Source organism: Acipenser ruthenus, chromosome 39 (assembly GCF_902713425.1).
Source record: "Acipenser ruthenus chromosome 39, fAciRut3.2 maternal haplotype, whole genome shotgun sequence".
Lineage (NCBI taxonomy): Eukaryota > Metazoa > Chordata > Actinopteri > Acipenseriformes > Acipenseridae > Acipenser > Acipenser ruthenus.
Window position 1 is genome coordinate 10,934,392 of NC_081227.1, and position 26,708 is coordinate 10,961,099.

At 43.0% G+C, this 26,708-nt stretch overlaps 2 protein-coding genes across 3 annotated transcripts; one reads left to right on the forward strand and one right to left on the reverse strand.

Annotated features, from left to right (window-relative positions):
• Positions 1–7,995: 7,995 nt before the first annotated feature.
• On the reverse strand, positions 7,996–14,031 carry LOC117397369 (BICD family-like cargo adapter 2). Of its 2 annotated transcripts, XR_009311143.1 has the most exons (7): positions 12,638–14,031; positions 11,141–11,356; positions 10,283–10,399; positions 9,054–9,764; positions 8,482–8,627; positions 8,220–8,285; positions 7,996–8,059 (listed from the first exon to the last, which is right to left on the reverse strand). XR_009311143.1 is itself a non-coding variant. In XM_059009854.1 (4 exons), exons 2-4 carry the CDS (start codon positions 11,330–11,332, stop codon positions 9,582–9,584), a joined length of 492 nt encoding a protein of 163 aa, XP_058865837.1. In that variant the 5' UTR covers positions 11,333–11,356; positions 12,638–14,031; the 3' UTR covers positions 8,635–9,581. The 2 variants fall into 2 exon arrangements, 1 of the variants encoding a protein (XP_058865837.1); XM_059009854.1 differs by lacking the exons at positions 7,996–8,059; positions 8,220–8,285; positions 8,482–8,627 and having other exon boundaries at positions 8,635–9,764.
• Positions 14,032–15,862: 1,831 nt separating this feature from the next.
• Positions 15,863–20,230, forward strand: LOC117966635 (zinc finger and SCAN domain-containing protein 12-like). Its single transcript, XM_034913079.2, has 3 exons — positions 15,863–16,474; positions 16,936–17,625; positions 18,374–20,230. The coding sequence occupies exons 1-3, from the start codon at positions 15,949–15,951 to the stop codon at positions 19,246–19,248; spliced, it is 2,091 nt and encodes a 696-aa protein (XP_034768970.2). The 5' UTR covers positions 15,863–15,948; the 3' UTR covers positions 19,249–20,230.
• The last annotated feature ends 6,478 nt before the right edge of the window (positions 20,231–26,708 follow it).

The window sequence follows — 26,708 nt, forward strand, 5'->3', positions numbered from 1 at the left end:
TGTAGTAAAACATTGGACTCCTTTGCATGGAGGATCTCAGTAAGCTACAGTGCACGGTTCATCAACTGATTCAGATTCATTTATGTTAAGTTTGCTACTGATGATGTGGAAAAGAACAGTAATTGAGTGCCCAAAAATATGAATCACAGTGAGTTTTGACCTCCTTTAGAATTCTGGATGGAGCGCATACCTTGCAAAATGACCCGGTGTGAACAAAAGGAAATATATAGAAGTAATATGTACAGCTAAACGTGTCCAAGTATCTTATAGGAATGAAGTCAGACCATGGAAATCCACACCTGTGCTGGAGAAACATTGGATCAAGGGACTTCTTGTGGAAACAACTAGAGCGAAACCTGGTACAGAAGCTGAATCCTGCTGGGAACACATGGATATGCTGGACATGTCCTAGGCGATTTCAAATATGGAATGTACTTTGACATAAAAATGAAGTGTTAGAGGTTTTTTGAAGGAAGGATAAAGAGGGAGTATCCATGTACCGCCAGCAGGTGGCTCTCTTGCTCCATGAAATAGGTCAGTCTACACATGTTTTTAATTAAGTACTTAGTAATCTCGGAATAAAAAAGCACCATTCCGGCTAAAAGTGAACGTTAATCACACCTACAAACAAGATAAGAAAGAGATTCTTTACCACAAATAAATGAACATTAAAACTGAACAGCCAAGGTCTTAAGAAAAAACCTGTCTCAGCTGGATTTTGTATGAACAAAGAACAGGGTCAAGCCTAGTTCAGTCATTATAAAAAATATAAGAGTTGAATGCAGTTATACTGGCCTGTATTTGGATTTAAATCTTAGAGGGATTCACCAAAGAAATAAAGTGATATTATAAATTCTAGCAGCAACTGTTAAACTGAAGTAAAATAATTAAGTTTTTCTTGAAATGCCACATTCATAGTTAAAAAGGTTCAGTGATAATTTACACTGTTTATAGTTTATAATGGTCAAAGACTAGTAATTAGACACAAAGGTATTGTAAATTAATAAAATAAATGATTAAAACCTTTTTTTAGACAGCATGGTATTTGAAACTAAAACTAATTATTTGATTTCATAAGATTAATAGTATGTTTTAAGTATTTGCTATAATAAGAAAACATATTATTTAAACTGACAAGTATTATTGCTTGTTCATGACTTTACTGTATTAATAAGAAGATTAAAAGCTGGAAGCAGTATTCGATTTAATTAAAAGGGAAAGTGGTACAGTTTATTTCTCCTTCTATTGAACAACAAGACCTCTAGACATTATGATATCCATTGAATTATAGAATTTTAAGGGTGTTGTGTTATGTTTTTGTGTTAAGTTTGTAATAATATACTATAATGTACCTTGTTGTTAATCCACTATACTATTGTCTAATGATGGTAGATGGAGTCCTTATAATGTGGTTCTTTGAAACTGCTCTATTGCTAAAAGGGGCCTCTCTCCTTATCCCGATGAACAGGCTGTAGAGAAAGGAGGGGGTCTTATTGCATTCTACGCTAGCAAAGCTGCAAGTCTTGTAGATTTGCAATTTAGGGTTTATGGAATTAGTGGTTTAGCACAGATAAGAATATATCTTGAAATAATATGCAAAAATGATGGCTTAACAGACATTGATAGGTCATAGATCTAAAAAAGTGTTTGCACAGACTTTGGCCTTGAAAAAACAAGACTCTGGAAAACTGCTTGGAATAGCATATTTAGAAGTCAGATACAGGTCAGAGCCTGGTTAGTGCATCTTTTAAGGGATAAATAATTCTAATGAAAACTATTACCACTTAAACTTAGTGAAACTAATTGACTTAAATACTGCACGAGACAATCTTTTGTCAAATCCTCTGTTAGACAATGGTATATGGAATTAAAACTGACTCATTAACAAAATGATGAAACAATATGAGGTTAAAAGAAACACATGCCTTTAATTTAGCAAAATATAATGAATTAGAAGATGATGTCACATATTAAGAACATCTCTCATATATAACACATATAAAAATAGTGTTTTGCATGCACATATAAACAGTAGTGTTTTTATATTATATTATAAACCAAGATCCTGGGAACTTTGGTTCACTTAACTTTTCAGATAAAGGAGGGGCTCGGAGGAAAACAAGGAATGAGATCATAGAGTTGGACAAATGTGAAGTTTTGAATTCATTCAGTACATGACACCTATTCATTCTGAAAAGTTAGTCCGGAACTTTTGAAAACCATTATTCGTAAAAGGGATAAGAGCTGTCTCACCAGATTAATGATTGGATTTAATTGAGGCGTCCCATGTATTCCAATGGGACGAAAAACCTATATAACTCCTAAGTAATTACAATGGAGTACCACACTCATCCCAGACAGGGTAAGGTGGTCCATCTTCTGCAAACTTTAAATACATCAGTCTGTCAATTTCTTGGGTGCTATATTAGTCATCTGGATATATTGCGGGTCAAGAGCGTAATAAAAATACCCCACAAGGAGTAGTAACATCTCTGTCCTCCTAACGTCTCCCCTGAGATAAGAGTGTATACTGAGCTAAATGGAACAGAGTACGTACAGAAATCTGAACCTACGGATTTTGTGACAGTAAGCAAACTTGTTAAATTTGCATATCTCCCAGCTGTCTCTCTGATGTATAGCTGTGCTCACTTCTTTATTAAACGTGAGTTTAAACTGTTATTCTTATTATTATTATTAATATTATTACCTCTGACCGTATAACCTGGCATCATTCACTCCTGTTCCTGGAAGAATGGCCTCCAGCTGAGGTAGTTTCATCAGTAATTTCTTGTAACTGTTTTTAAACTAGATGACCACTACATCGTGTCTAAAGGTATAATTGCAAGAACTGTGTAGTTCTGTATTCCTAATAATCATTGAGTGCAATTCTTAAACCCTAACTCTGACCCTAGCCCCGAGTATTAAGCCCCCTCCTCTGAGGTGTCAGTTGCATTCCGTGCTGTGATACGAAACGGGACCCTGGTCAACCTGCAAGTCTTTTGGTATGCTGGCCAATCCGGAGGGCTCATCATCATAGGTAACATGTCAGTATTTGCATATCTTTCCCAGCCGGTTTGAAGGTGCAGACTTCTTTATTCAGCCACTTTCTGCAAACGTGATATCCTCAGAGTTTGTAACCCTCTGCGTGTTGATTGTGGACAACCATGCATATACGCAGAGCAAATGGAAACAATTGGACTATGCTTGACCGCTTTCTGCAAACCTGCGCAAGGATGACACGCAAATTCGTGAAGCGTTCCACATTTTGGTCTTTTTTGTCGTTGGGAATAGTACTGTACCTGCCTTGGAATATCTACCCTGGTAGAACCCGAAACATTGAAGCTGAACCTGAACCCCAATCCTAACCCAAGCCCAAAACCAAACCCAAACCCTAATTTGATTAGAGGAGCACCCTCAAAATGGAGCGAGGTAACCAGTGGTGTACCACAGGGATCAGTATTAGGACCTCTGCTATTCCTAATCCACGTTAATGATTTAGATTCTGGTATAGTAATGTCACAGGTGACAGTGAACTAGTTATTCCATGTAGTAAAACATTGGACTCCTTTGCATGGAGGATCTCAGTAAGCTACAGTGCACGGTTCATCAACTGATTCAGATTCATTTATGTTAAGTTTGCTACTGATGATGTGGAAAAGAACAGTAATTGAGTGCCCAAAAATATGAATCACAGTGAGTTTTGACCTCCTTTAGAATTCTGGATGGAGCGCATACCTTGCAAAATGACCCGGTGTGAACAAAAGGAAATATATAGAAGTAATATGTACAGCTAAACGTGTCCAAGTATCTTATAGGAATGAAGTCAGACCATGGAAATCCACACCTGTGCTGGAGAAACATTGGATCAAGGGACTTCTTGTGGAAACAACTAGAGCGAAACCTGGTACAGAAGCTGAATCCTGCTGGGAACACATGGATATGCTGGACATGTCCTAGGCGATTTCAAATATGGAATGTACTTTGACATAAAAATGAAGTGTTAGAGGTTTTTTGAAGGAAGGATAAAGAGGGAGTATCCATGTACCGCCAGCAGGTGGCTCTCTTGCTCCATGAAATAGGTCAGTCTACACATGTTTTTAATTAAGTACTTAGTAATCTCGGAATAAAAAAGCACCATTCCGGCTAAAAGTGAACGTTAATCACACCTACAAACAAGATAAGAAAGAGATTCTTTACCACAAATAAATGAACATTAAAACTGAACAGCCAAGGTCTTAAGAAAAAACCTGTCTCAGCTGGATTTTGTATGAACAAAGAACAGGGTCAAGCCTAGTTCAGTCATTATAAAAAATATAAGAGTTGAATGCAGTTATACTGGCCTGTATTTGGATTTAAATCTTAGAGGGATTCACCAAAGAAATAAAGTGATATTATAAATTCTAGCAGCAACTGTTAAACTGAAGTAAAATAATTAAGTTTTTCTTGAAATGCCACATTCATAGTTAAAAAGGTTCAGTGATAATTTACACTGTTTATAGTTTATAATGGTCAAAGACTAGTAATTAGACACAAAGGTATTGTAAATTAATAAAATAAATGATTAAAACCTTTTTTTAGACAGCATGGTATTTGAAACTAAAACTAATTATTTGATTTCATAAGATTAATAGTATGTTTTAAGTATTTGCTATAATAAGAAAACATATTATTTAAACTGACAAGTATTATTGCTTGTTCATGACTTTACTGTATTAATAAGAAGATTAAAAGCTGGAAGCAGTATTCGATTTAATTAAAAGGGAAAGTGGTACCGTTTATTTCTCCTTCTATTGAACAACAAGACCTCTAGACATTATGATATCCATTGAATTATAGAATTTTAAGGGTGTTGTGTTATGTTTTTGTGTTAAGTTTGTAATAATATACTATAATGTACCTTGTTGTTAATCCACTATACTATTGTCTAATGATGGTAGATGGAGTCCTTATAATGTGGTTCTTTGAAACTGCTCTATTGCTAAAAGGGGCCTCTCTCCTTATCCCGATGAACAGGCTGTAGAGAAAGGAGGGGGTCTTATTGCATTCTACGCTAGCAAAGCTGCAAGTCTTGTAGATTTGCAATTTAGGGTTTATGGAATTAGTGGTTTAGCACAGATAAGAATATATCTTGAAATAATATGCAAAAATGATGGCTTAACAGACATTGATAGGTCATAGATCTAAAAAAGTGTTTGCACAGACTTTGGCCTTGAAAAAACAAGACTCTGGAAAACTGCTTGGAATAGCATATTTAGAAGTCAGATACAGGTCAGAGCCTGGTTAGTGCATCTTTTAAGGGATAAATAATTCTAATGAAAACTATTACCACTTAAACTTAGTGAAACTAATTGACTTAAATACTGCACGAGACAATCTTTTGTCAAATCCTCTGTTAGACAATGGTATATGGAATTAAAACTGACTCATTAACAAAATGATGAAACAATATGAGGTTAAAAGAAACACATGCCTTTAATTTAGCAAAATATAATGAATTAGAAGATGATGTCACATATTAAGAACATCTCTCATATATAACACATATAAAAATAGTGTTTTGCATGCACATATAAACAGTAGTGTTTTTATATTATATTATAAACCAAGATCCTGGGAACTTTGGTTCACTTAACTTTTCAGATAAAGGAGGGGCTCGGAGGAAAACAAGGAATGAGATCATAGAGTTGGACAAATGTGAAGTTTTGAATTCATTCAGTACATGACACCTATTCATTCTGAAAAGTTAGTCCGGAACTTTTGAAAACCATTATTCGTAAAAGGGATAAGAGCTGTCTCACCAGATTAATGATTGGATTTAATTGAGGCGTCCCATGTATTCCAATGGGACGAAAAACCTATATAACTCCTAAGTAATTACAATGGAGTACCACACTCATCCCAGACAGGGTAAGGTGGTCCATCTTCTGCAAACTTTAAATACATAAGTCTGTCAATTTCTTGGGTGCTATATTAGTCATCTGGATATATTGCGGGTCAAGAGCGTAATAAAAATACCCCACAAGGAGTAGTAACATCTCTGTCCTCCTAACGTCTCCCCTGAGATAAGAGTGTATACTGAGCTAAATGGAACAGAGTACGTACAGAAATCTGAACCTACGGATTTTGTGACAGTAAGCAAACTTGTTAAATTTGCATATCTCCCAGCTGTCTCTCTGATGTATAGCTGTGCTCACTTCTTTATTAAACGTGAGTTTAAACTGTTATTATTATTATTATTATTAATATTATTACCTCTGACCGTATAACCTGGCATCATTCACTCCTGTTCCTGGAAGAATGGCCTCCAGCTGAGGTAGTTTCATCAGTAATTTCTTGTAACTGTTTTTAAACTAGATGACCACTACATCGTGTCTAAAGGTATAATTGCAAGAACTGTGTAGTTCTGTATTCCTATTAATCATTGAGTGCAATTCTTAAACCCTAACTCTGACCCTAGCCCCGAGTATTAAGCCCCCTCCTCTGAGGTGTCAGTTGCATTCCGCGCTGTGATACGAAACGGGACCCTGGTCAACCTGCAAGTCTTTTGGTATGCTGGCCAATCCGGAGGGCTCAACATCATAGGTAACATGTCAGTATTTGCATATCTTTCCCAGCCAGTTTGAAGGTGCAGATGTGCAGACTTCTTTATTCAGCCGCTTTCTGCAAACGTGATATCCTCAGAGTTTGTAACCCTCTGCGTGTTGATTGTGGACAACCATGCATATACGCAGAGCAATTGGAAACAATTGGACTATGCTTGACACACCACAACACCAATCGCTCTTTAGCCACTCGCTGTACATAGAGGCGCGTATCAGGTAAGCACCGTGTGTTCGCTACGGCAGCACATATACTAAAATTGGAACGATACAGTGAAGATTAGCATGTTGAGGGAGTCTCGCTCCGATCTGACGCGATCCAGTTCAGCTTCCAGAGAGCTGGACAGAGGGAGGGGGACAAATCTGAAGTGGGGGCGTGGAAAAGACACTTTTGCTTTCTACTGCCGTGCCATGGAACTGTTATTATTCACAAAGCAATTCCGTTTCTCTAAATCATGTGTCAGATGTACTAAATCACACACATGCACACACACACACACCCACGCACACACAGAGTGAGACACGCACACACACACACACACAGAGTGAGACACACACACACACCCACGCACACACAGAGTGAGACACACACACACCCCCACGCAAACACAGAGTGAGACACGCACACACACGCACACACAGAGTGAGACACACCCCCCCCACGCACACACAGAGTGAGACACACACACACACGCACACACAGAGTGAGACACACACACACACCCACACACACACAGAGTGAGACACACACACACGCACACACAGAGTGAGACACACACCCACGCACACACAGAGTGAGACACACACGCACGCACACACAGAGTGAGACACACACACACACCCACGCACACACAGAGTGAGACACACACCCACACCCACGCACACACAGAGTGAGACACACACGCACGCACACAGAGTGAGACACACGCACGCACACACAGAGTGAGACACACACACGCACACACAGAGTGAGACACACACCCACACCCACGCACACACAGAGTGAGACACACACCCACGCACACACAGAGTGAGACACACACGCACGCACACACAGAGTGAGACACACACACACCCACGCACACACAGAGTGAGACACACACCCACACCCACGCACACACAGAGTGAGACACACATGCACGCACACAGAGTGAGACACACGCACGCACACACAGAGTGAGACACACACACGCACACACAGAGTGAGACACACACCCACACCCACGCACACACAGAGTGAGACACACACACACCCACACACACACACACACACAGAGTTAGACACACACACACACAGAGTGAGACATACACACTAAGACATAGTGAGACACACACACACACACACTAAGACATAGTGAGACACACACGCACACACACCTCTTGTCAGTTTGATCTTCTTGCTGTTTCAGACGCTGCACTTCTGCTCTTAAAGATTCCAGTTCAGCTCCCTGGCACTGCAGCTGTGAAGAAAGCATCACGTCAGCAGCGTCCTCAGGAAGCATGTTTCTATTTCAGAGCGTTACGCTGCGTTACGGGGGGTCTCTGTGCTCTCACATAACTGGGGCTTCTGATTCATTGTTTAATAAAGGAAAATAAAACCAAATGTAAAGGAAATGTAACCTCATTTTCCAGTCTCTGAGTTTCCTCAACTTTCTGCGTCCAGATCTCCTGAGAAACGGCAGCTCTCTGAAACAATCATTCATCTGGGTTACAACTGGCAGAGAAAAAACACTAACAAATATGTGAGGCTCTTAAACTGCAAGTGACGTGCTGAAGGAGCCTGCTTTTAAAAACAAGAAGAACATGTGCAAGCGAGAGGAGGCCGTCCTCGCCCGACACCGTCCTGTTCAGGCAGTTTGACTAGAGGCCTATAACTGCTGACCTGTGCTTGCTCCAGCTCTGATTGGATGGAGGGTGTGAAGGACCCGGGTTCTGTGAAGCTGACTTCTTCCCCCGGTCTCGAATTCGAGTCTGCAGGGAATGGTTCAGGCTCCGCTGCTCAAACAAGTCAGCCCTGCCCTGTAAGAGCTGGCAAACAGAACGAATCAAGGGCATCAGTGTTCAACACAAACAACACTTAAACAAACAGGCTTGGAATACCACACAGCTGTCTGTAGACACTGTAATAACAAATGCCAGTCTGAGACTATTAGAGCTCATTTATTACATTTCTGTGTACATGTGAACTTCAAATTCCTTACAATGCATTTCAATAGGGATATGAACTGGGTTTTATTTGAGAATGCGATAGCTCTGTGTAACCCTCCTAAGTGTAATTAAAACACAGATTTCTCCATCTCTCCGTCTCTGTGCCTCTCATTCTACACTCCCTCTCTATTCCTCAGCCTCTCTGTACTCTCCTCTCTCTCTTTCTCCTCCTCCCTCTCCTGCTGCTCCAGCACTTTCTCCCACAGAGCCTCGGAGATGCTCCTCAGCCTCTCTGTCTGTCCTCACCTCTCTCTCTTTCTCCTCCTCCCTCTCCTGCTGCTCCAGCACTTTCTCCCACAGAGCCTCAGAGATGCTCCTCAGCTTCTCTGTCTGTCCTCACCTCTCTCTCTTTCTCCTCCTCCCTCTCCTGCTGCTCCAGCACTTTCTCCCACAGAGCCTCAGAGATGCTCCTCAGCTTCTCTGTCTGTCCTCACCTCTCTCTCTTTCTCCTCCTCCCTCTCCTGCTACTCCAGCACTTTCTCCCACAGAGCCTCAGAGATGCTCCTCAGCTTCTCTGTCTGTCCTCACCTCTCTCTCTTTCTCCTCCTCCCTCTCCTGCTACTCCAGCACTTTCTCCCACAGAGCCTCGGAGATGCTCCTCAGCCTCTCTGTCTGTCCTCACCTCTCTCTCTTTCTCCTCCTCCCTCTCCTGCTGCTCCAGCACTTTCTCCCGCAGAGCCTCAGAGATGCTCCTCAGCCTCTCTGTCTGTCCTCACCTCTCTCTCTTTCTCCTCCTCCCTCTCCTGCTGCTCCAGCACTTTCTCCCGCAGAGCCTCAGAGATGCTCCTCAGCCTCTCTGTCTGTCCTCACCTCTCTCTCTTTCTCCTCCTCCCTCTCCTGCTGCTCCAGCACTTTCTCCCGCAGAGCCTCGGAGGCGCTCCGCAGCCTCTCATTCTCTTCCTGAAGCGATTTCATTTGCTTTTCTGCTTCTGACTTTCTCTGCAGCAGCAGAACATTCTGTAGAGGAACAACCGCACAGCATGTAGGGTTCACATACACATGGAAGGTACAGAACTTGCAAAGACCCTTTAATCAGACCTCAGGGAGGGAGTAGAGACATCGCTGTCAGCAAACACAAAGATGTGTAGTCAAGAGGGCAGAGCGCAGATCAAGAGAGGTCTGAGTGAGACTGTGCAGCACACTGGTGAGACCACACTTACAATACTGTGTTCAGCTGTGCTCCACACACTACAAACAGGACAGTGAGGCTAGTGAGTCTAGTGTAGAGCAAGCACGCTAATCCAGGGCTACAAGGAACGAGCTGTGAAGACAGGACGAGGGAACTGAATCTAGCCTGGAGCAAAGAGGGTTAGGGGAGAGATGATTGAAGTCCTAAAACCCTAAAAGGAGTTGACAGTGGTAACTGTGGCCACTATTTCAAGCACAGCACATTTCAGAACGGTGCCCAAAATACATCCCACAGTGTTTGTGTGAAGAGAAGTGTTTTGGGTGAAAGTTCAGGCTCACAGTCTCACCTCCGCCTGCAGCCCTTCTATTCTGGCCGTCCGGATTGAATTCTTCATGTCTCTCTCTTCAAACTCCTCCCTCAGTGTTCGCAGCTCTGACATCAACTCGTGCTGCACCCTGGCTGCCTGCGAAACATAGAGGAATGTGACAGGGAGACCTTACTGAGATCTGAGCAGATCTTAATCCAAGAACAACCAGCCAGACCCCAGCCCTGCCTGAGGAACAGAGAGGAATGTGACAGGGAGACCTTACTGAGATCTAAGCAGATCTCAATCCAAGAACAACCAGCCAGACCCCAGCCCTGCCTGAGAAACAGAGAGGAATGTGACAGGGAGACCGTACTGAGATCGGAGCAGATCTCAGTCCAAGAACAACCAGCCAGACCCCAGCCCTGCTGCTGAACTAAGATCTGAGCAGATCTCAATCCAAGAAGTTCTCATCAGGCCTGACATCAATCTCCAGACTGACTCTGCAGTGCAGCTGGCTGGGATCTGGCACAGAGAGTGATATTGGCGGTTCTTGCATGGTGAGGTGTGTCTGGGAGCCGCTGTCATTATGGAGATATTGTTTCATAAACTTGCTGGCCTGCATTCCTCACACAGCGGGAGGGATGATGCAGCAGAGAAAGGATTGTACTCCAGACAAAAGAAACAGAACAAAAGAGAGTCGATCTACTCTGCTTTACAGTACAGACAGTACAGCCAGCAAAATAATTCCAGTGCATGAAATCTGTATTACCATCACTTCATAGAGCGCACATTTTCCTGTAGGAAAGAGGCGCACGTTATGTTAAACGTTTCACGGTATTTTATTTCATTAATAGGAATGCTATTTTAATAACATGCAGATGGTAGAAAGCTTGTTACCTCAGAAAGCTGCTCCACCAGCCTCTGGTTGTGATTGGACAGCTCTTTCAGCTCCTCCCCCTCCACTCTCTGCCTCTCCCGGTCCTGGTTCTGCCACTGCTCCAGCTGGGCCCTTGCCAGCCCCAGGTCCGACTCCAGGTCCGCCCTGTGCTGAGACCACTCCAGATCCACAGAGTCCTGCTTCAGCTTCATCTCATAGCACTGCTGCTTCAGCAGCTGAGGAGAGAGAGGAGGTGAGAACACTGGGGCTCCGGCAGCCTGTGTGCCTCTGTATAATCAACTCTCACACCCCGCACAGGAAAGCAGGCGTCGCTGCTATTCATCCTTTATTGTAGGGTTATAGGACGGAGGCCCATCCAACATGACTAGCAACATGACTAGGAAACCCATCCCATCCCCTCACCACTCTCTGTGTGAAGAAGAGTCTCCTTCAGCAACATGACTAGGAAACCCATCCCATCCCCTCACCACTCTCTGTGTGAAGAAGAGTCTCCTTCAGCAACATGACTAGGTAACCCATCCCATCCCCTCACCACTCTCTGTGTGAAGAAGAGTCTCCTTCAGCAACATGACTAGGAAACCCATCCCATCCCCTCACCACTCTCTGTGTGAAGAAGAGTCTCCTTCAGCAACATGACTAGGTAACCCATCCCATCCCCTCACCACTCTCTGTGTGTAGAAGAGTCTCCTTCAACAACATGACTAGGTAACCCATCCCATCCCCTCACCACTCTCTGTGTGAAGAAGAGTCTCCTTCAACAACATGACTAGGTAACCCATCCCATCCCCTCACCACTCTCTGTGTGAAGAAGAGTCTCCTTCAGCAACATGACTAGGTAACCCATCCCATCCCCTCACCACTCTGTGTGAAGAAGAGTCTCCTTCAGCAACATGACTAGGTAACCCATCCCATCCCCTCACCACTCTCTGTGTGTAGAAGAGTCTCCTTCAACAACATGACTAGGTAACCCATCCCATCCCCTCACCACTCTCTGTGTGAAGAAGAGTCTCCTTCAACAACATGACTAGGTAACCCATCCCATCCCCTCAGCTCTCTCTGTGTGAAGAAGAGTCTCCTTCAGCAACATGACTAGGTAACCCATCCCATCCCCTCAGCACTCTCTGTGTGAAGCAGTGTCCCCTTCCCTCTGTCCTGAGTCTATCTCCACTTCATTGCAGACTGTGTTCTCTGGTCCTGGTTTCTGTGCTGGTCTTGGGTTTGGGTTAACTTTGCTGACTCCTTTATTTAAAGACCTCAATCATGCCCCTCTAATTCTTCTTTGTTCCATGCTAAATAGATTCAGTTCTTTCAGCCTATCAGCCCGAAGCGACTCCTAGAAGCTGAATTATTGCAGTGAGGTGGTTTGAGAAGTGACCTCTAGAGATGACTTTTCTTCCCCCTCTGAACTGTGAATTAGGACACGGAACATCTTTTAATGTAGATGATAGAAATGTTAACTTACACGACCAGGCTACCCAGGAATACGTCTCTCTCACCTCTATCTCTCTGTCCCTCTCTTCCAGCTTGGCTCCCAGTTCCTCGTTCCTCTCCAGTAAGGCTTGTCCCAGTTCCGCTGCCAGTATGAGGTCCCTCTCCAGTAGCTCGGAGCTGGTGTGTTCCAGTGGGGGGGGGCAGGGGGCTCCCCATAGACTCTCTTCTCTGAGACGGGAATGGGAAGAAGGGTTTCTCCAAACTGGGGGAGGACAGACTGTCCCTCCTGGACTGGGATGCCAACCTCCTGACCCTCGCAGGATCCGGGTTCTGCCACAACAGGGAAGCCATGCAGTTAATCCAGCCTGGTTTAGTTTCAGTGAGGCCTCTTCCAAACTGGAAATTTGTGATTAAAAAGTGTGTTGCCTCAAGATGCAAGTTGCCTCAGATTCTGTTGCTCTGATGAGTGGCAGTACAAGCTTTCATCTCTTCTCTTTGTATTCTGACACCCCGGCCTCGATCTGAATCAAAGTAAAGTTTTCAAATGTTATCTGGGTGGAGCGTGTGTTTGAGTCTGTCTGTCTGCCTGCCTGCCTGCCTGTCTGTCTGCCTGCCTGTCTGTCTGCCTGCCTGTCTGTCTGTCTGTCTGTCTGTCTGTCTGCCCTGATCTCCCAGTCTGTTGAAAGCTGTTTTGCTGCCTCTTGAAATACCTTTAACCCTGGAGTCCTGAGGCTCTCAGCTCCCTCCTGCTTCCTCAGTCCTGGTTTGTAAATGTTTTTTCTGCACTGAGATTCTTTCCTGTGTATCTGGTTTATCTTTCTGACGTCACGTCTTTAAGATTTCATTCTCTAATCCTCTTTCTATACTTGCCTCACCTCGCCCTTTCTGGTTTCCCTCCCTTTATCTGAAGACCTGTCAGACTCACTCTGCTTGTCTTCATCCCTGACTTTCCTCACTGTGTCCTGCCCTTAAAAAAGTTCACCACAACAACAGCACAGCAAAGTGGAATAAAGCAGAGTGAGAGCCTGGAAAAGCAAATGAAAGAGCTGGAAACCATGGATGTCTGGAAAAGCAAATGAAAGAGCTGGAAACCATGGATGTCTGGAAAAGCAAATGAAAGAGCTGGAAACCATGGATGTCTGGAAAAGCAAATGAAAGAGCTGGAAACCATGGATGTCTGGAAAAGCAAATGAAAGAGCTGGAAACCATGGATGTCTGGAAAAGCAAATGAAAGAGCTGGAAACCATGGATGTCTGGAAAAGCAAATGAAAGAGCTGCAAACCATGGATGTCTGGAAAAGCAAATGAAAGAGCTGGAAACCATGGATGTCTGGAAAAGCAAATGAAAGAGCTGGAAACCATGGATGTCTGGAAAAGCAAATGAAAGAGCTGCAAACCATGGATGTCTGGAAAAGCAAATGAAAGAGCTGCAAACCATGGATGTCTGGAAAAGCAAATGAAAGAGCTGGAAACCACGGATGTCTGGAAAAGCAAATGAAAGAGCTGGAAACCACGGATGTCTGGAAAAGCAAATGAAAGAGCTGGAAACCATGGATGTCTGGAAAAGCAAATGAAAGAGCTGCAAACCATGGATGTCTGGAAAAGCAAATGAAAGAGCTGCAAACCATGGATGTCTGGAAAAGCAAATGAAAGAGCTGCAAACCATGGATGTCTGGAAAAGCAAATGAAAGAGCTGGAAACCATGGATGTCTGGAAAAGCAAATGAAAGCGATGCCCCTCCCTCCCTCCCTGTCTGTCTGTCTGTCTCCTGTCCCTGTCTGTCTGTCTCCTGTCCCTGGGTATGTCTCAGTTTATTTCTTCTGTTTATTCACCTCATGTACCTGTTCTCTTAATTGGTGTTCGTTTTCCTTGTGTTTTTCAGTTTCTTGAATAGATGCATTGACACTCTCCTCTCTCTCTCTCTCTCTCTCTCTCCCTCCCTCTCTCTCTCATTCTACTCCCTGTTCCTCCCGCAGGCACATTCCTCTCTCAGAGGGGCAGGGCTGGGCTCAACAGGTGCGTCACAATACCTGTGTAGTCATGGAAACACAAACATCTTTGTGCAACTCACAGTCTGGATGATGGACTGTTTAAAGAAGTACTCTGTACTCAGGGGAGCTATGCTGCTGCAGAGTCACTTACAGCAGGACCTCACTTTTCCATCTCATCCCAAGCACCAATCTTACAGTCTCGTGTTGTTAAAGCCCCCTATTGAAAGGCTCTTGTTGTTTGTACAGATGTTCAAATAGAATTCAAAATAATAAATCACTACATTTCAGAGGAGCATTAGGGATATGTTAATACAAATCTATAGTGTATTTATAGGAAACTAAACAAAGATGTCTATGGATTTCTAATACAAAATGGAAAGAAAATCCCTTTTTTGAGAAGATTATCTCATGATCAAAGTGGCAGATGAGAAGGTAGGTGTAAGATAGGCAGCCAGCAGCCTCAGCAAGGACACAGATGAGAAGGTGGGTGTAAGATAGGCAGCCAGCAGCCTCAGCAAGGACACAGATGAGAAGGTGGGTGAAGGGAATAGGCAGTCAGCAGCCTCATCAATTAAGAACGTTGCCAAATTTATATCAACACGTTTAGTAAAACTATACTTCACACCAAAAATCAAGAGAAAGCAGTTCAAAATAAAACGCCTTAATAAAATCATACACGCCTGTAACCTGGGGCAGAGTTAAAACAAGTGAAACACAGATTCCTCCTCCGGACAGCATGGGGCAGGACTGAGGACTGAGCTACGAATCTATTCCACCAGGAACCGAGAAGAATTAGGGAGGGCGTGATGACGTCTTTAAAAAAAGTTAACCCTGACCAATAAGCGCAGCACGGAACCCAGGAGGAGAGAACACAGGGTGCGTTCAGGAGATCATTCTGCACAGAATCTGATCAATTCTAAGAATGATCTCCATGAACGCACCCACCGTCACAAACTAAAACATGCGCGTCACTAGGATCCCCCGTCACTGCTGTGCGACTGCTGCAGCACCGCGCATGCGCACGAGAGAGCGCACAGGAAGTGAGGGAGGGTCGCTGTTTTTGTGTGATGGCGGATTGTTATGCGGGATGATTTTACTGTAACCCTTATTTGAAATGCGTGAACTCGCAGTGACATTGAGACAACAGAATTATGAGAGTGTCCGAGTCCGCTTTGGATTTTGAAGTCTGAGGCTTTGCTGTGTTTTATTAATGAGGACCCGACTGTGAAGCGTCCCAGAAAAACTGTTTCTAATGCAGCTAGACATCCGAGCGAAACTAAAAGGGTTTAAATACACCTTGAAAGAAAACATCCTGTTTCCGGTCTCAGTCTGAAAGAAAAGTATTCACAATCGTTTATTAGTGGTTCGGAATTGGAGGAGGTGAAGATGGATGTTTTTAAAGACAAGCTCTCCGCGGTCATTGAGCAAGCATTGAAAGCTGCCGTGGACACGGTGATCAGTGAAATCACACAGCTGGTCGGTAACGAATTCGCGGATCTGTCTGAAAGAGTGAAAGAAATGAAACAGCTGAGGCGTCGATTGGAAACATCCGAGCGGGAGCTGAAACAGCTGCGCGGGTATTTCAAAACCGCAGATAAGAACAGCGGTGTCACACAGCCTGGAGTGAGCTGCCTTGAGCGCGACTTCCAGTCACACAGTCCGGGAGGAGACGATCCCGAGAAGGAAAGCGGCGATGTTACCGGAGTGAACGCTTCACTCTTCAATGAAGCACAGAGCGGGTCCCAGCGTCTGTGCACCAGTCAAGCAGCTCCGTCGATAAAGGACTGGCCCCTGGTTTTATTAATCACACCAGAGATCGTCACTGAAGATAACAACCAGGAGTTACTGATCTCTGACCAGAGTGTTGACACGTGGATCCGAAGTATTGTGGACAGAGCGGGAATAGAGAAAGGTAAGAACCTGGCTTTGTTTTTATAACAAGCTCTAGAAAGGTTCAGGAGATGGTTATACCGGTTCAGTCATTGCGATGCTGCTGCTGCACAGGTACTCCGAACTGAAGTCAGCAGATCTAAATGAAGCTGTAGATGAGTTAGTGTTGTGCAGATGAGATTTATGCAATGCAATGGCAAAGTCAACACCAGGACGTGTACAAATAGAAATAAAAACGAGTGTGCCGACGTTTCACTTGAGGCTGTGCAGGTGTCATTATCATGTGTGTTGTAATATGATGTGCCATGTTCCCTGGGCTGCACACATTCTCTCCAGCATTCCCACTTGAAACTTTCATTTACCAAAAACTGATTGGACGTGAAAAACAGCAGAAAGAGTTGATATGAAACCGAAGTGACCAGAACCGACATGCATCCCTGTTATGAATGCACCTGTTAACGTCTGCTTCTCTTTATATCACAGAGGCTCAAGAGGAAACTGTTCATGAGAACGTAGCTTTACAGGCTCCAGAGCAGCACCTTCACCAGGAATACTGTGCAGTTCAGAGTGAGGCTCCGCAGGGATCTGTTCAGAGTGAGGCTCCCCAGGGATCTGTTCAGAGTGAGGCTCCCCAGGGATCTGTTCAGAGTGAGGCTCCCCAGGGATCTGTTCAGAGTGAGGCTCCCCAGGGATCTGTTCAGAGTGCTGAAGAGGTCCCGCTGCAGGGCCGCAGCCACGCTGAAGAGCAAGTCACTGAAGTGGAGTCTGTGTTCATTATTGAAGGTGTCCGGGAATCACCAGCTGCCCACATTAAAGAAGAGCTCCCTGAACTGGAATCTGTCAGTAATTCCAAAGATGTACCTGACATGGAGTCGCTTCAAATGAAAGAGGAAATCACTGAAGAGCACAATAATAATGAGGAGGATGATAATGATGGATCCATCCAATGTAAAGAAGAGGCGCAGGCTGCTAAAGAACTCAGTGCTGGTGCTCACAATGAAAGCACTGCACTTGGTGAAGTCAGACCAGAAGGTCCTGTCCACGGTAATGGGCAGGTCTCTAATGACAGGAGCACAGATGATACAGAGAAAGAGAAAGAGAGCAGCTCCATGGAGAACCTGGGCAACAAGGACTGTGAAGAAAGAGGAGCGATCACCACAACCAGCGTGACCTGTAAGTAAATGAGCTTTAATAACAGAGTGACCTGTAAGAAAGAGCAGTGATCTCCACAACCAGCGTGACCTGTAACTACATGAGCACTAATAACAGAGTGACCTGTAACTACATGAGCACTAATAACAGTGTGACCTGTAACTACATGAGCACTAATAACAGAGTGACCTGTAACTACATGAACACTAATAACAGAGTGACCTGTAACTACATGAGCACTAATAACAGAGTGACCTGTAACTACATGAGCACTAATAACAGTGTGACCTGTAACTACATGAGCACTAATAACAGAGTGACCTGTAACTACATGAGCACTAATAACAGTGTGACCTGTAACTACATGAGCACTAATAACAGAGTGACCTGTAACTACATGAGCACTAATAACAGAGTGACCTGTAACTACATGAACACTAATAACAGTGTGACCTGTAACTACATGAGCACTAATAACAGTGTGACCTGTAACTACATGAGCACTAATAACAGTGTGACCTGTAACTACATGAGCACTAATAACAGAGTGACCTGTAACTACATGAGCACTAATAACAGAGTGACCTGTAACTACATGAACACTAATAACAGTGTGACCAGTAACTACATGCGCTCTACACTACACACACTTGCTGTCTCTGAGATTAGTCTATGATTTGGGCAATTGTTAAACGCTTCATAGTAATACATTTATGAATCCCCCCTCTCTCTCTCTCTCTCTCTCTCTCTCTCTCTCTGTGTTTTTTAGCTTGTGAAGTGGCTGATAAACGAAAGCCTGATTCCAATCCAGTGCTTCCCTGCAAAACCTCTCCTCATGAAAAGAAGCTGAAGAAGAGCAGAACTAAGACTGAGAGACAAGAGAGTGTGAAATCCCGTCCAGAGAGGAAGAAGAGGCTCCCGTCCCCACAGCCTGGACCCGGAGCTTCAGGGAGTGCGGACAGTTCTGAACAGGCTTTGCATCTCTGTGCTACATGTGGGAAGGGCTTCAGCAGGAAACAGTACCTCACCTGTCACCAGCGCAGCCATTCACGCGCAACTCCCCATCGCTGCACCATCTGTGGCGACCACTTCAAACAGCTGTGCCACCTGAAAACACACCAGCGATTGCACCAGAACAAGAACTCCTTCCGCTGTAATGAATTCAACAAGAGTTTCATTGAACTGGGCAAACTCAAAACACACCAGAAAATCCACAAAGGAGGCTCTCCCCACCACTGTAAAGAATGTGGGAAGAGCTTTGCACTTTTAAACTTCCTGAAGAGACACAAATGTATTCGTGGCACGGAGAGCCCTTTCCGCTGCAGTGAATGTGGGAAGTGTTTCGCCAACAGAATTACCCTTGGAAGACATGCTCAAGTTCACACAGGAGAGAAACCCTATCATTGTAACGAATGTGGGAAGACTTTAATGGACATAGGAGGACTTAAAAAACACCAGCGAGTTCACACAGGAGTAACACCCTACCTCTGTACTGCGTGTGGGAAGAGCTTCTCTCAGATCGGGAGCCTGAAAGTACACCACAGGACCCACACCGGAGAGAAGCCCTTTTACTGTAACACCTGCGGGAAGTCTTTTAAAGAGACAAACACTCTTCTCAAGCACCAGAAACTGCACACAAAGTAAACCCTTTGAAACAGCTGCCATCAATCAAATAGGGAGTGAAAACCTATAGCCCTGTGCCAGGATACATGGAAATAAAGGAATTTATAGGAAAGGAAATAGCACCATATTCTGTTCTGTGTCTTTCATTGAGAGATAAGCAGTGTTCTAGCCCTTAACGGAGAATGAAACAGATACAAACAGGAAATAAATGATTTGGTTAACAATAGTAGAAACTGAAAAAAAATAAAACTGAGAAAGGAACACACCAAAAACGAAACACAAATCATAAGAGTAAGCAGGGAATAAATGATTCTTTTAATATCGCCGTTTCTCACTGAGTGGTTCAGACGTCAGTCAGCATCATACTGGATGGCTTGTCCGCACTGTGACAGGTCGTAGGGCGCCAGTTCTTTTGGGAGTAGCTCAGCGTGTTGTTTTGTGTATCGGAGCCTGTCGAGTTACACATGTAGAAAAACAGTGGTCTGTTCTGCAATGAGTCTGCAGCGCAGAACGAGAGAGTGGAAGCTCTGTGTGGGACTCTTTCAGAACAGCGGCATTGACCATGAAAGCAAATGTCTTGATTTAATGAGCCTGAAGATATGTGGAGTGAAGCTGAAAGGCATCAACTCCAAGAGCAGAGCTGTGGGGAGCCGTGTCGGGTGAATATAAAAAAGGGAAGAAGCTTTGAGTGAATGTGCTTCTGGAGACTGGCCTACCAATTAGATTGTTTGAAGAACCAGCCTCTTCAAGATTCCTGTGGGATACTTGACTCCCAAGTTCAAGGTCCCAGATTCTTCCAAGACTAGCAGTCAGCTTGCGCTACGTATGGACGGGGGGCAGCCCTCGCAGGACAACGCTTTGCATTGCAGGAGCAAGAAAGGGCTGAGAAATAAACATGGAGTCTGAAGAGTGTGAGTCTGACTTTCTCTTCATGGGGTCTGAAGAGTGTGAGTCTGACTTTCTCTTCATGGAGTTTGAAGAGTCGATGCCTTTCTCTTCATGGAGTTTGAAGAGTCGATGACTTTCTCTTCATGGAGTTTGTAGAGTCGATGACTTTCTCTTCATGGAGTTTGAAGAGTCGATGACTTTCTCTTCATGGAGTTTGAAGAGTCGATGACTTTCTCTTCATGGAGTTTGTAGAGTCTGACTTTTTCTTCATGGAGTTTGAAGAGTCGATGACTTTCTCTTCATGGAGTTTGTAGAGTCTGACTTTCTCTTCATGGAGTTTGAAGAGTCGATGACTTTCTCTTCATGGAGTTTGAAGAGTCGATGCCTTTCTCTTCATGGAGTTTGAAGAGTCGATGACTTTCTCTTCATGGAGTTTGAAGAGTCGATGACTTTCTCTTCATGGAGTTTGTAGAGTTTGACTGTCTCTTCATGGAGTTTGTAGAGTCTGACTTTTTCTTCATGGAGTTTGAAGAGTCGATGACTTTCTCTTCATGGAGTTTGTAGAGTCTGACTTTCTCTTCATGGAGTTTGAAGAGTCGATGACTTTCTCTTCATGGAGTTTGAAGAGTCGATGCCTTTCTCTTCATGGAGTTTGAAGAGTCGATGACTTTCTCTTCATGGAGTTTGAAGAGTCGATGCCTTTCTCTTCATGGAGTTTGAAGAGTCGATGCCTTTCTCTTCATGGAGTTTGAAGAGTCGATGCCTTTCTCTTCATGGAGTTTGAAGAGTCGATGCATTTCTCTTCATGGAGTTTGAAGAGTCGATGAATTTCTCTTCATGGAGTTTGAAGAGTCGATGACTTTCTCTTCATGGAGTTTGTAGAGTCGATGACTTTCTCTTCATGGAGTTTGAAGAGTCGATGCCTTTCTCTTCATGGAGTTTGAAGAGTCGATGCCTTTCTCTTCATGGAGTTTGAAGAGTCGATGCCTTTCTCTTCATGGAGTTTGAAGAGTCGATGCCTTTCTCTTCATGGAGTTTGAAGAGTCGATGCCTTTCTCTTCATGGAGTTTGAAGAGTCGATGACTTTCTCTTCATGGAGTTTGAAGAGTCGATGACTTTCTCTTCATGGAGTTTGTAGAGTCGATGACTTTCTCTTCATGGAGTTTGAAGAGTCGATGCCTTTCTCTTCATGGAGTTTGAAGAGTCGATGCCTTTCTCTTCATGGAGTTTGAAGAGTCGATGCCTTTCTCTTCATGGAGTTTGAAGAGTCGATGACTTTCTCTTCATGGAGTTTGAAGAGTCGATGATTTTCTCTTCATGGAGTTTGAAGAGTCAATGACGCGCCGGGTCTCTGTCATTGCCATTAAAGCTGAGGAAGATGAGGAGGTGCTTGAGCATAATGAAGTGACAGCGATGAAAGTGACTCAGGATTAATAAATAATAATACTGATAGAAAACGTAATTTAAGGTCGGCCTACATGTAATGCATATGTGGTTAGGGCTCTGGACTCTTGACCAGAGGGTCGTGGGTTCAATCCCAGGTGGGGGACATTGCTGCTGAACCCTTGAGCAAGGTACTTTACCTAGATTGCTCCAGTAAAAACCCAACTGTATAAATGGGTAATTGTATGTAAAAATAATGTGTAAAAAATAATGTGATATCTTGTAGCAATTGTAAGTCGCCCTGGATAAGGGTGTCTGCTAAGAAATAAATAATAATAATAATAATAATAATAATAATAATAATAATAATAATAATAATAATAATAATAATAATAATAATATGTGTTTAATGCACTTGTTAAAAGTTTTGATAATTTTAAGCGTGCTGATAGCAGACCAGGTACAAACCTCTTGGTGTATTTTAACATGTTTTGTTGTATTAACAATGTACAAGTTTGAGATTAAACAATACATTATTTTTGATAATGATACTTAATGCTTTTACTGTTCATTTTAAAAACATTTTAGAAGTTTGTCATTATTATTATTATTATTATTATTATTATTATTAATATTAATAATAATGGTAGATCTAATTCCGTTTTTAAATACAAATTCGTTCTTCTGCTTGTTCATTTTCCAATGTTTTGCAGACCGTATCCTTGTTAAACAGGCATATATAAAAGACTGGATACTTTCGCTTTATACTTGAGGGGGTACAAGACAATGTAATTTTGTTAGAAAACAAAACTGTTACTTAGTTCCCACTGACACTCAACCTTTTAACAAAGTTGGAATGTTTAAATTGAGTTACGATGTTACTACAAGGTTGTGTGTTAGTGGCTTCTACTATGAGATCTAATATAAACATGTGCAGCATGTGAAGCTCGAGATCTAATATAAACATGTGAAGCATGTGAAGCTCGAGATCTAATATAAACATGTGAAGCATGTGAAGCTCGAGATCTAATATAAACATGTGAAGCATGTGAAGCTCGAGATCTAATATAAACATGTGTGATGATGAGCTGTCACTCAGCGCCACGCCCTGGGCTCATACAGTCATTAAAATACATAGGATTGTGAATTTCAAATATACTTTTAATATGTAATGCTGTCTTCCTTTGGATAATATATGGAATAAAAATGTTTTGACACAAACAAATGAAAAGATTTTTTTCCCCCCGTGCTATGATTTGTTTGATAGAGAGTGTGTGTAATAAATATATATTAGAAAATGGATTGGAGATTTTCTTTAACCTGATTGGTCAATATGAGGCCCCTAATCTCTGGTAAAGGACCTTGAATGTTATCGTTCAAACTGTTTAATCTCGGTTCCAAATCAGTCCGCCGGAAAATATCTAAATCCAGTATTCATTTCTGCAATCTGCCTTTATTTCTGCTTGATGAAAGAAAATGTCTGTTTTAGTGCACCCCCCAGAATGGTGTCTTTCACTGTAGATTGAAGTGGGGCTCCCTGCTGTCCTGTACAATCTGTCTGTCTATTTACATTTCCAACAGCAAACTGTGAAGAGGATGGGCTGTGGGGATTCCTGTCAGTTTGAAAAACCCTGTCAGGTGCCGGTGATTAGATACGCAGGGACTGGCTCTGCTTGTTTGAACCCTTCAATAATAAGAGTGTCTGTGTTCTCAAAGCAGCCTCTGTGTGCTTCACCTGCAGTCACCTGGCTGGCAAACAATGGGAGCCTTGAGTAGAGATGCTCGGGTGTAAATTCCACTGGGATTTTGGAGGTTCTGTCGGGACTTCCCTTGTTAAATTCTATTCACATGTCTGTTAGATTTTTAGGAAGCTGCATGTCATAATAAAGCCAATCCTGTACTATACACACACACACACACACACATACACACGTAGCGCACGCACACACACACATACACACGTAGCGCACGCACACACACACATACACACACACACGTAGCACGCACACACACACACATACACACGTAGCGCGCACACACACACACACACACACACACACGCGCACACACACACGCACGGCTATTCTACACAGGTGCAATGGCACCGCGTGCTTTCTATCAAGAACCAGTGTGAAAGGGGGTTCTTTTTTGCCCTTTCCACCATTCATTGAAATACACCCCATACTGCTATATGAAAAACAGCGTCTCTGTGTGTGTGTGTGTGTGTGTGTGTGTATATATATATATACGTGTAAATTCCACTGGGATTTTGGAGGTTCTGTCGGGACTTCCCTTGTTAAATTCTATTCACATGTCTGTTAGATTTTTAGGAAGCTGCATGTCATAATAAAGCCAATCCTGTACTATACACACACACACACACACACACACACATACACACGTAGCGCACGCACACACACACATACACACGTAGCGCACGCACACACACACATACACACACACACGTAGCACGCACACACACACACATACACACGTAGCGCGCACACACACACACACACACACACACGCGCACACACACACGCACGGCTATTCTACACAGGTGCAATGGCACCGCGTGCTTTCTATCAAGAACCAGTGTGAAAGGGGGTTCTTTTTTGCCCTTTCCACCATTCATTGAAATACACCCCATACTGCTATATGAAAAACAGCGTCTCTGTGTGTGTGTGTGTGTGTGTGTGTGTATATATATATATACGTGTAAATTCCACTGGGATTTTGGAGGTTCTGTCGGGACTTCCCTTGTTAAATTCTATTCACATGTCTGTTAGATTTTTAGGAAGCTGCATGTCGTAATATAGCCAATCCTGTAGTATACACACACACACACACCCACCCACACACACACACACACACACACGCACACACACACACATACACACGTAGCGCGCACACACACACACACACACACACACGCACGGCTATTCTACACAGGTGCAATGGCACCGCGTGCTTTCTATCAAGAACCAGTGTGAAAGGGGGTTCTTTTTTGCCCTTTCCACCATTCATTGAAATACACCCCATACTGCTATATGAAAAACAGCGTCTCTGTGTGTGTGTGTATCTATATCTATATCTATCTATCTATCTATCTATCTATCTATCTATCTATCTATCTATCTATCTATCTATATATATATATATATATATGCATGCTTAGATATACGTGCAGGATGTGAATCTGAAGTAGCGGTTATTCTCTACACGATCAGGCTCGGGAGTTTATGGGAATTCCGCTGGCTCTGGCTATGGGATTTCCCTCTGCTTATGATCGCAGTGACGTCATAATGACTCACTCCCGTGCTTCCCTGAGTTCTGCTTTCGGCTGTAGATTGCTGCTTACTATAGCGTTTGGCTGTAATAATAATACTACTAATAATAACCATAACCTTACTGGTAGAAAAATCTGTCATAAAAACCTCAACTGTAGATCTGCAGTTTATTTGAAGCCAAGCAATTTCGGGTGAAATGGGTTCAACAGAACACGATAGAGTGCTAAATAAGAGGTTTAATGCTAGCGATGCTTCATATGTAAACGCCAATACTGAAATCATTTAGAGCCATTCTTTTAACAAAACGCCATTCATTCCTTGTCGGTAAAAGACGGTTGCTGTATGTTTGTGTTGATAGAAACCAGACGCGCTGATGTACGGTTATATTGACCATGCCGGGGCGCTCGCGGAGAAAGAGCAGTATTGTTGCGCGTCACTCTCACGAGGATCTTGTAACTGGATCAGATTAATGGTTTCGGTTTCTTGGCATCGCTGGAAAGTTTCTGTTTCTTCATCGTTTCCTCACTGGTCCCCCCTCGCTGATATATAAAGCGCTGATATTGCAAGTGCGGGCATTGCTGTTAACCTGTCGACACAGATAGCATCCTGAAATCACGATGGATATGACTGGGAGCAAATTGTACTGTGAGTATCTAGTGCAGCTTTGAAACACACTATTATTATTATTATTATTATTATTATTATTATTATTATTATTATTATTATTATTATTATTATTATTATTATTATTATTATTATTATTATTAAGTAGTGGAGTAGTGGTTAGGGCTCTGGACTCTTGACCGGAGGGTCGTGGGTTCAATCCCCAGTGGGGGACACTGCTGCTGTACCCTTGAGCAAGGTACTTTACCTAGATTGCTCCAGTAAAAACCCAACTGTATAAATGGGGAATTGGATGTAAAAATAATGTGATATCTTGTAACAATTGTAAGTCGCCCTGGATAAGGTCGTCTGCTAAGAAATAAATAGTAGTAATAGTTTCTAAACAGTGTCATTTAAATGCTTTTGAAACGCAAGTATGACACGTGAATATACTCTCAGAATGTATTCGGTACGAGAAGAAAAGCGTGCATTATTTATTAAGTCATGCGGTCTGTTACAGTTAATATATAAATGTACTGTTAACACGTGATCGTGTTACTTTAACACTGTTATAGTTAGCTGCTCTCTGCATTCCAGCAATAACGCATTTTGAATGTTTGCACTGAGACGTAAATGTGGATGTCTGGAGATACTCACAGGGAGTGACTATCTGATTGTACACTGGAAACAGACCATATAAACACTGAATGAGTCATCTCTTATTAAGTGTAACTTTGTTTTACAGTATGCTGCTGTATTTGAAGAGAAAAAAACGAAGCCTTAATAATTTAGAAAAGTGTGTCTGTGGTACTGCAGAGAATTCATTGTGTGTGACATGAACCCGAGCAGAGTTGTGTGCTCAGTATTAGTCTTGTGAGTCCAGCTCCACCCTGATGGTTCAAACGCCAGGTTTAATCACAGTCTTTAAAGCAGGCTTAGTAGATAAGACCCTTCCATGTTGTTTAAATCGTACATCACAATATTAAAGCAAGGGTGTGTGTGACAGGGCTGATTATCACAGCTTACAGAAGTCACATGGGGAGGATTCACAGACACGCCCAGCCCCTCTAGTTCTAAACACCTGGTATTTGTGTGAAGGGACACTGAAAAACAATGGAAACATTCATGCAGATTCTGTTTCCTCTTACCCACGCTTGCACTTCTGAACTTATTTTAAGGAAGTCTGTTTTGCCCGTTTTTTTCAGTTGTTTTTCTTTTTCTATGATGTATCAGCGTTCATTATGAGACGGTCATACATACACACAGCACCATTCACAAATATCTCCATATAATCAGAAAAGCGCTCATCCCATTGTC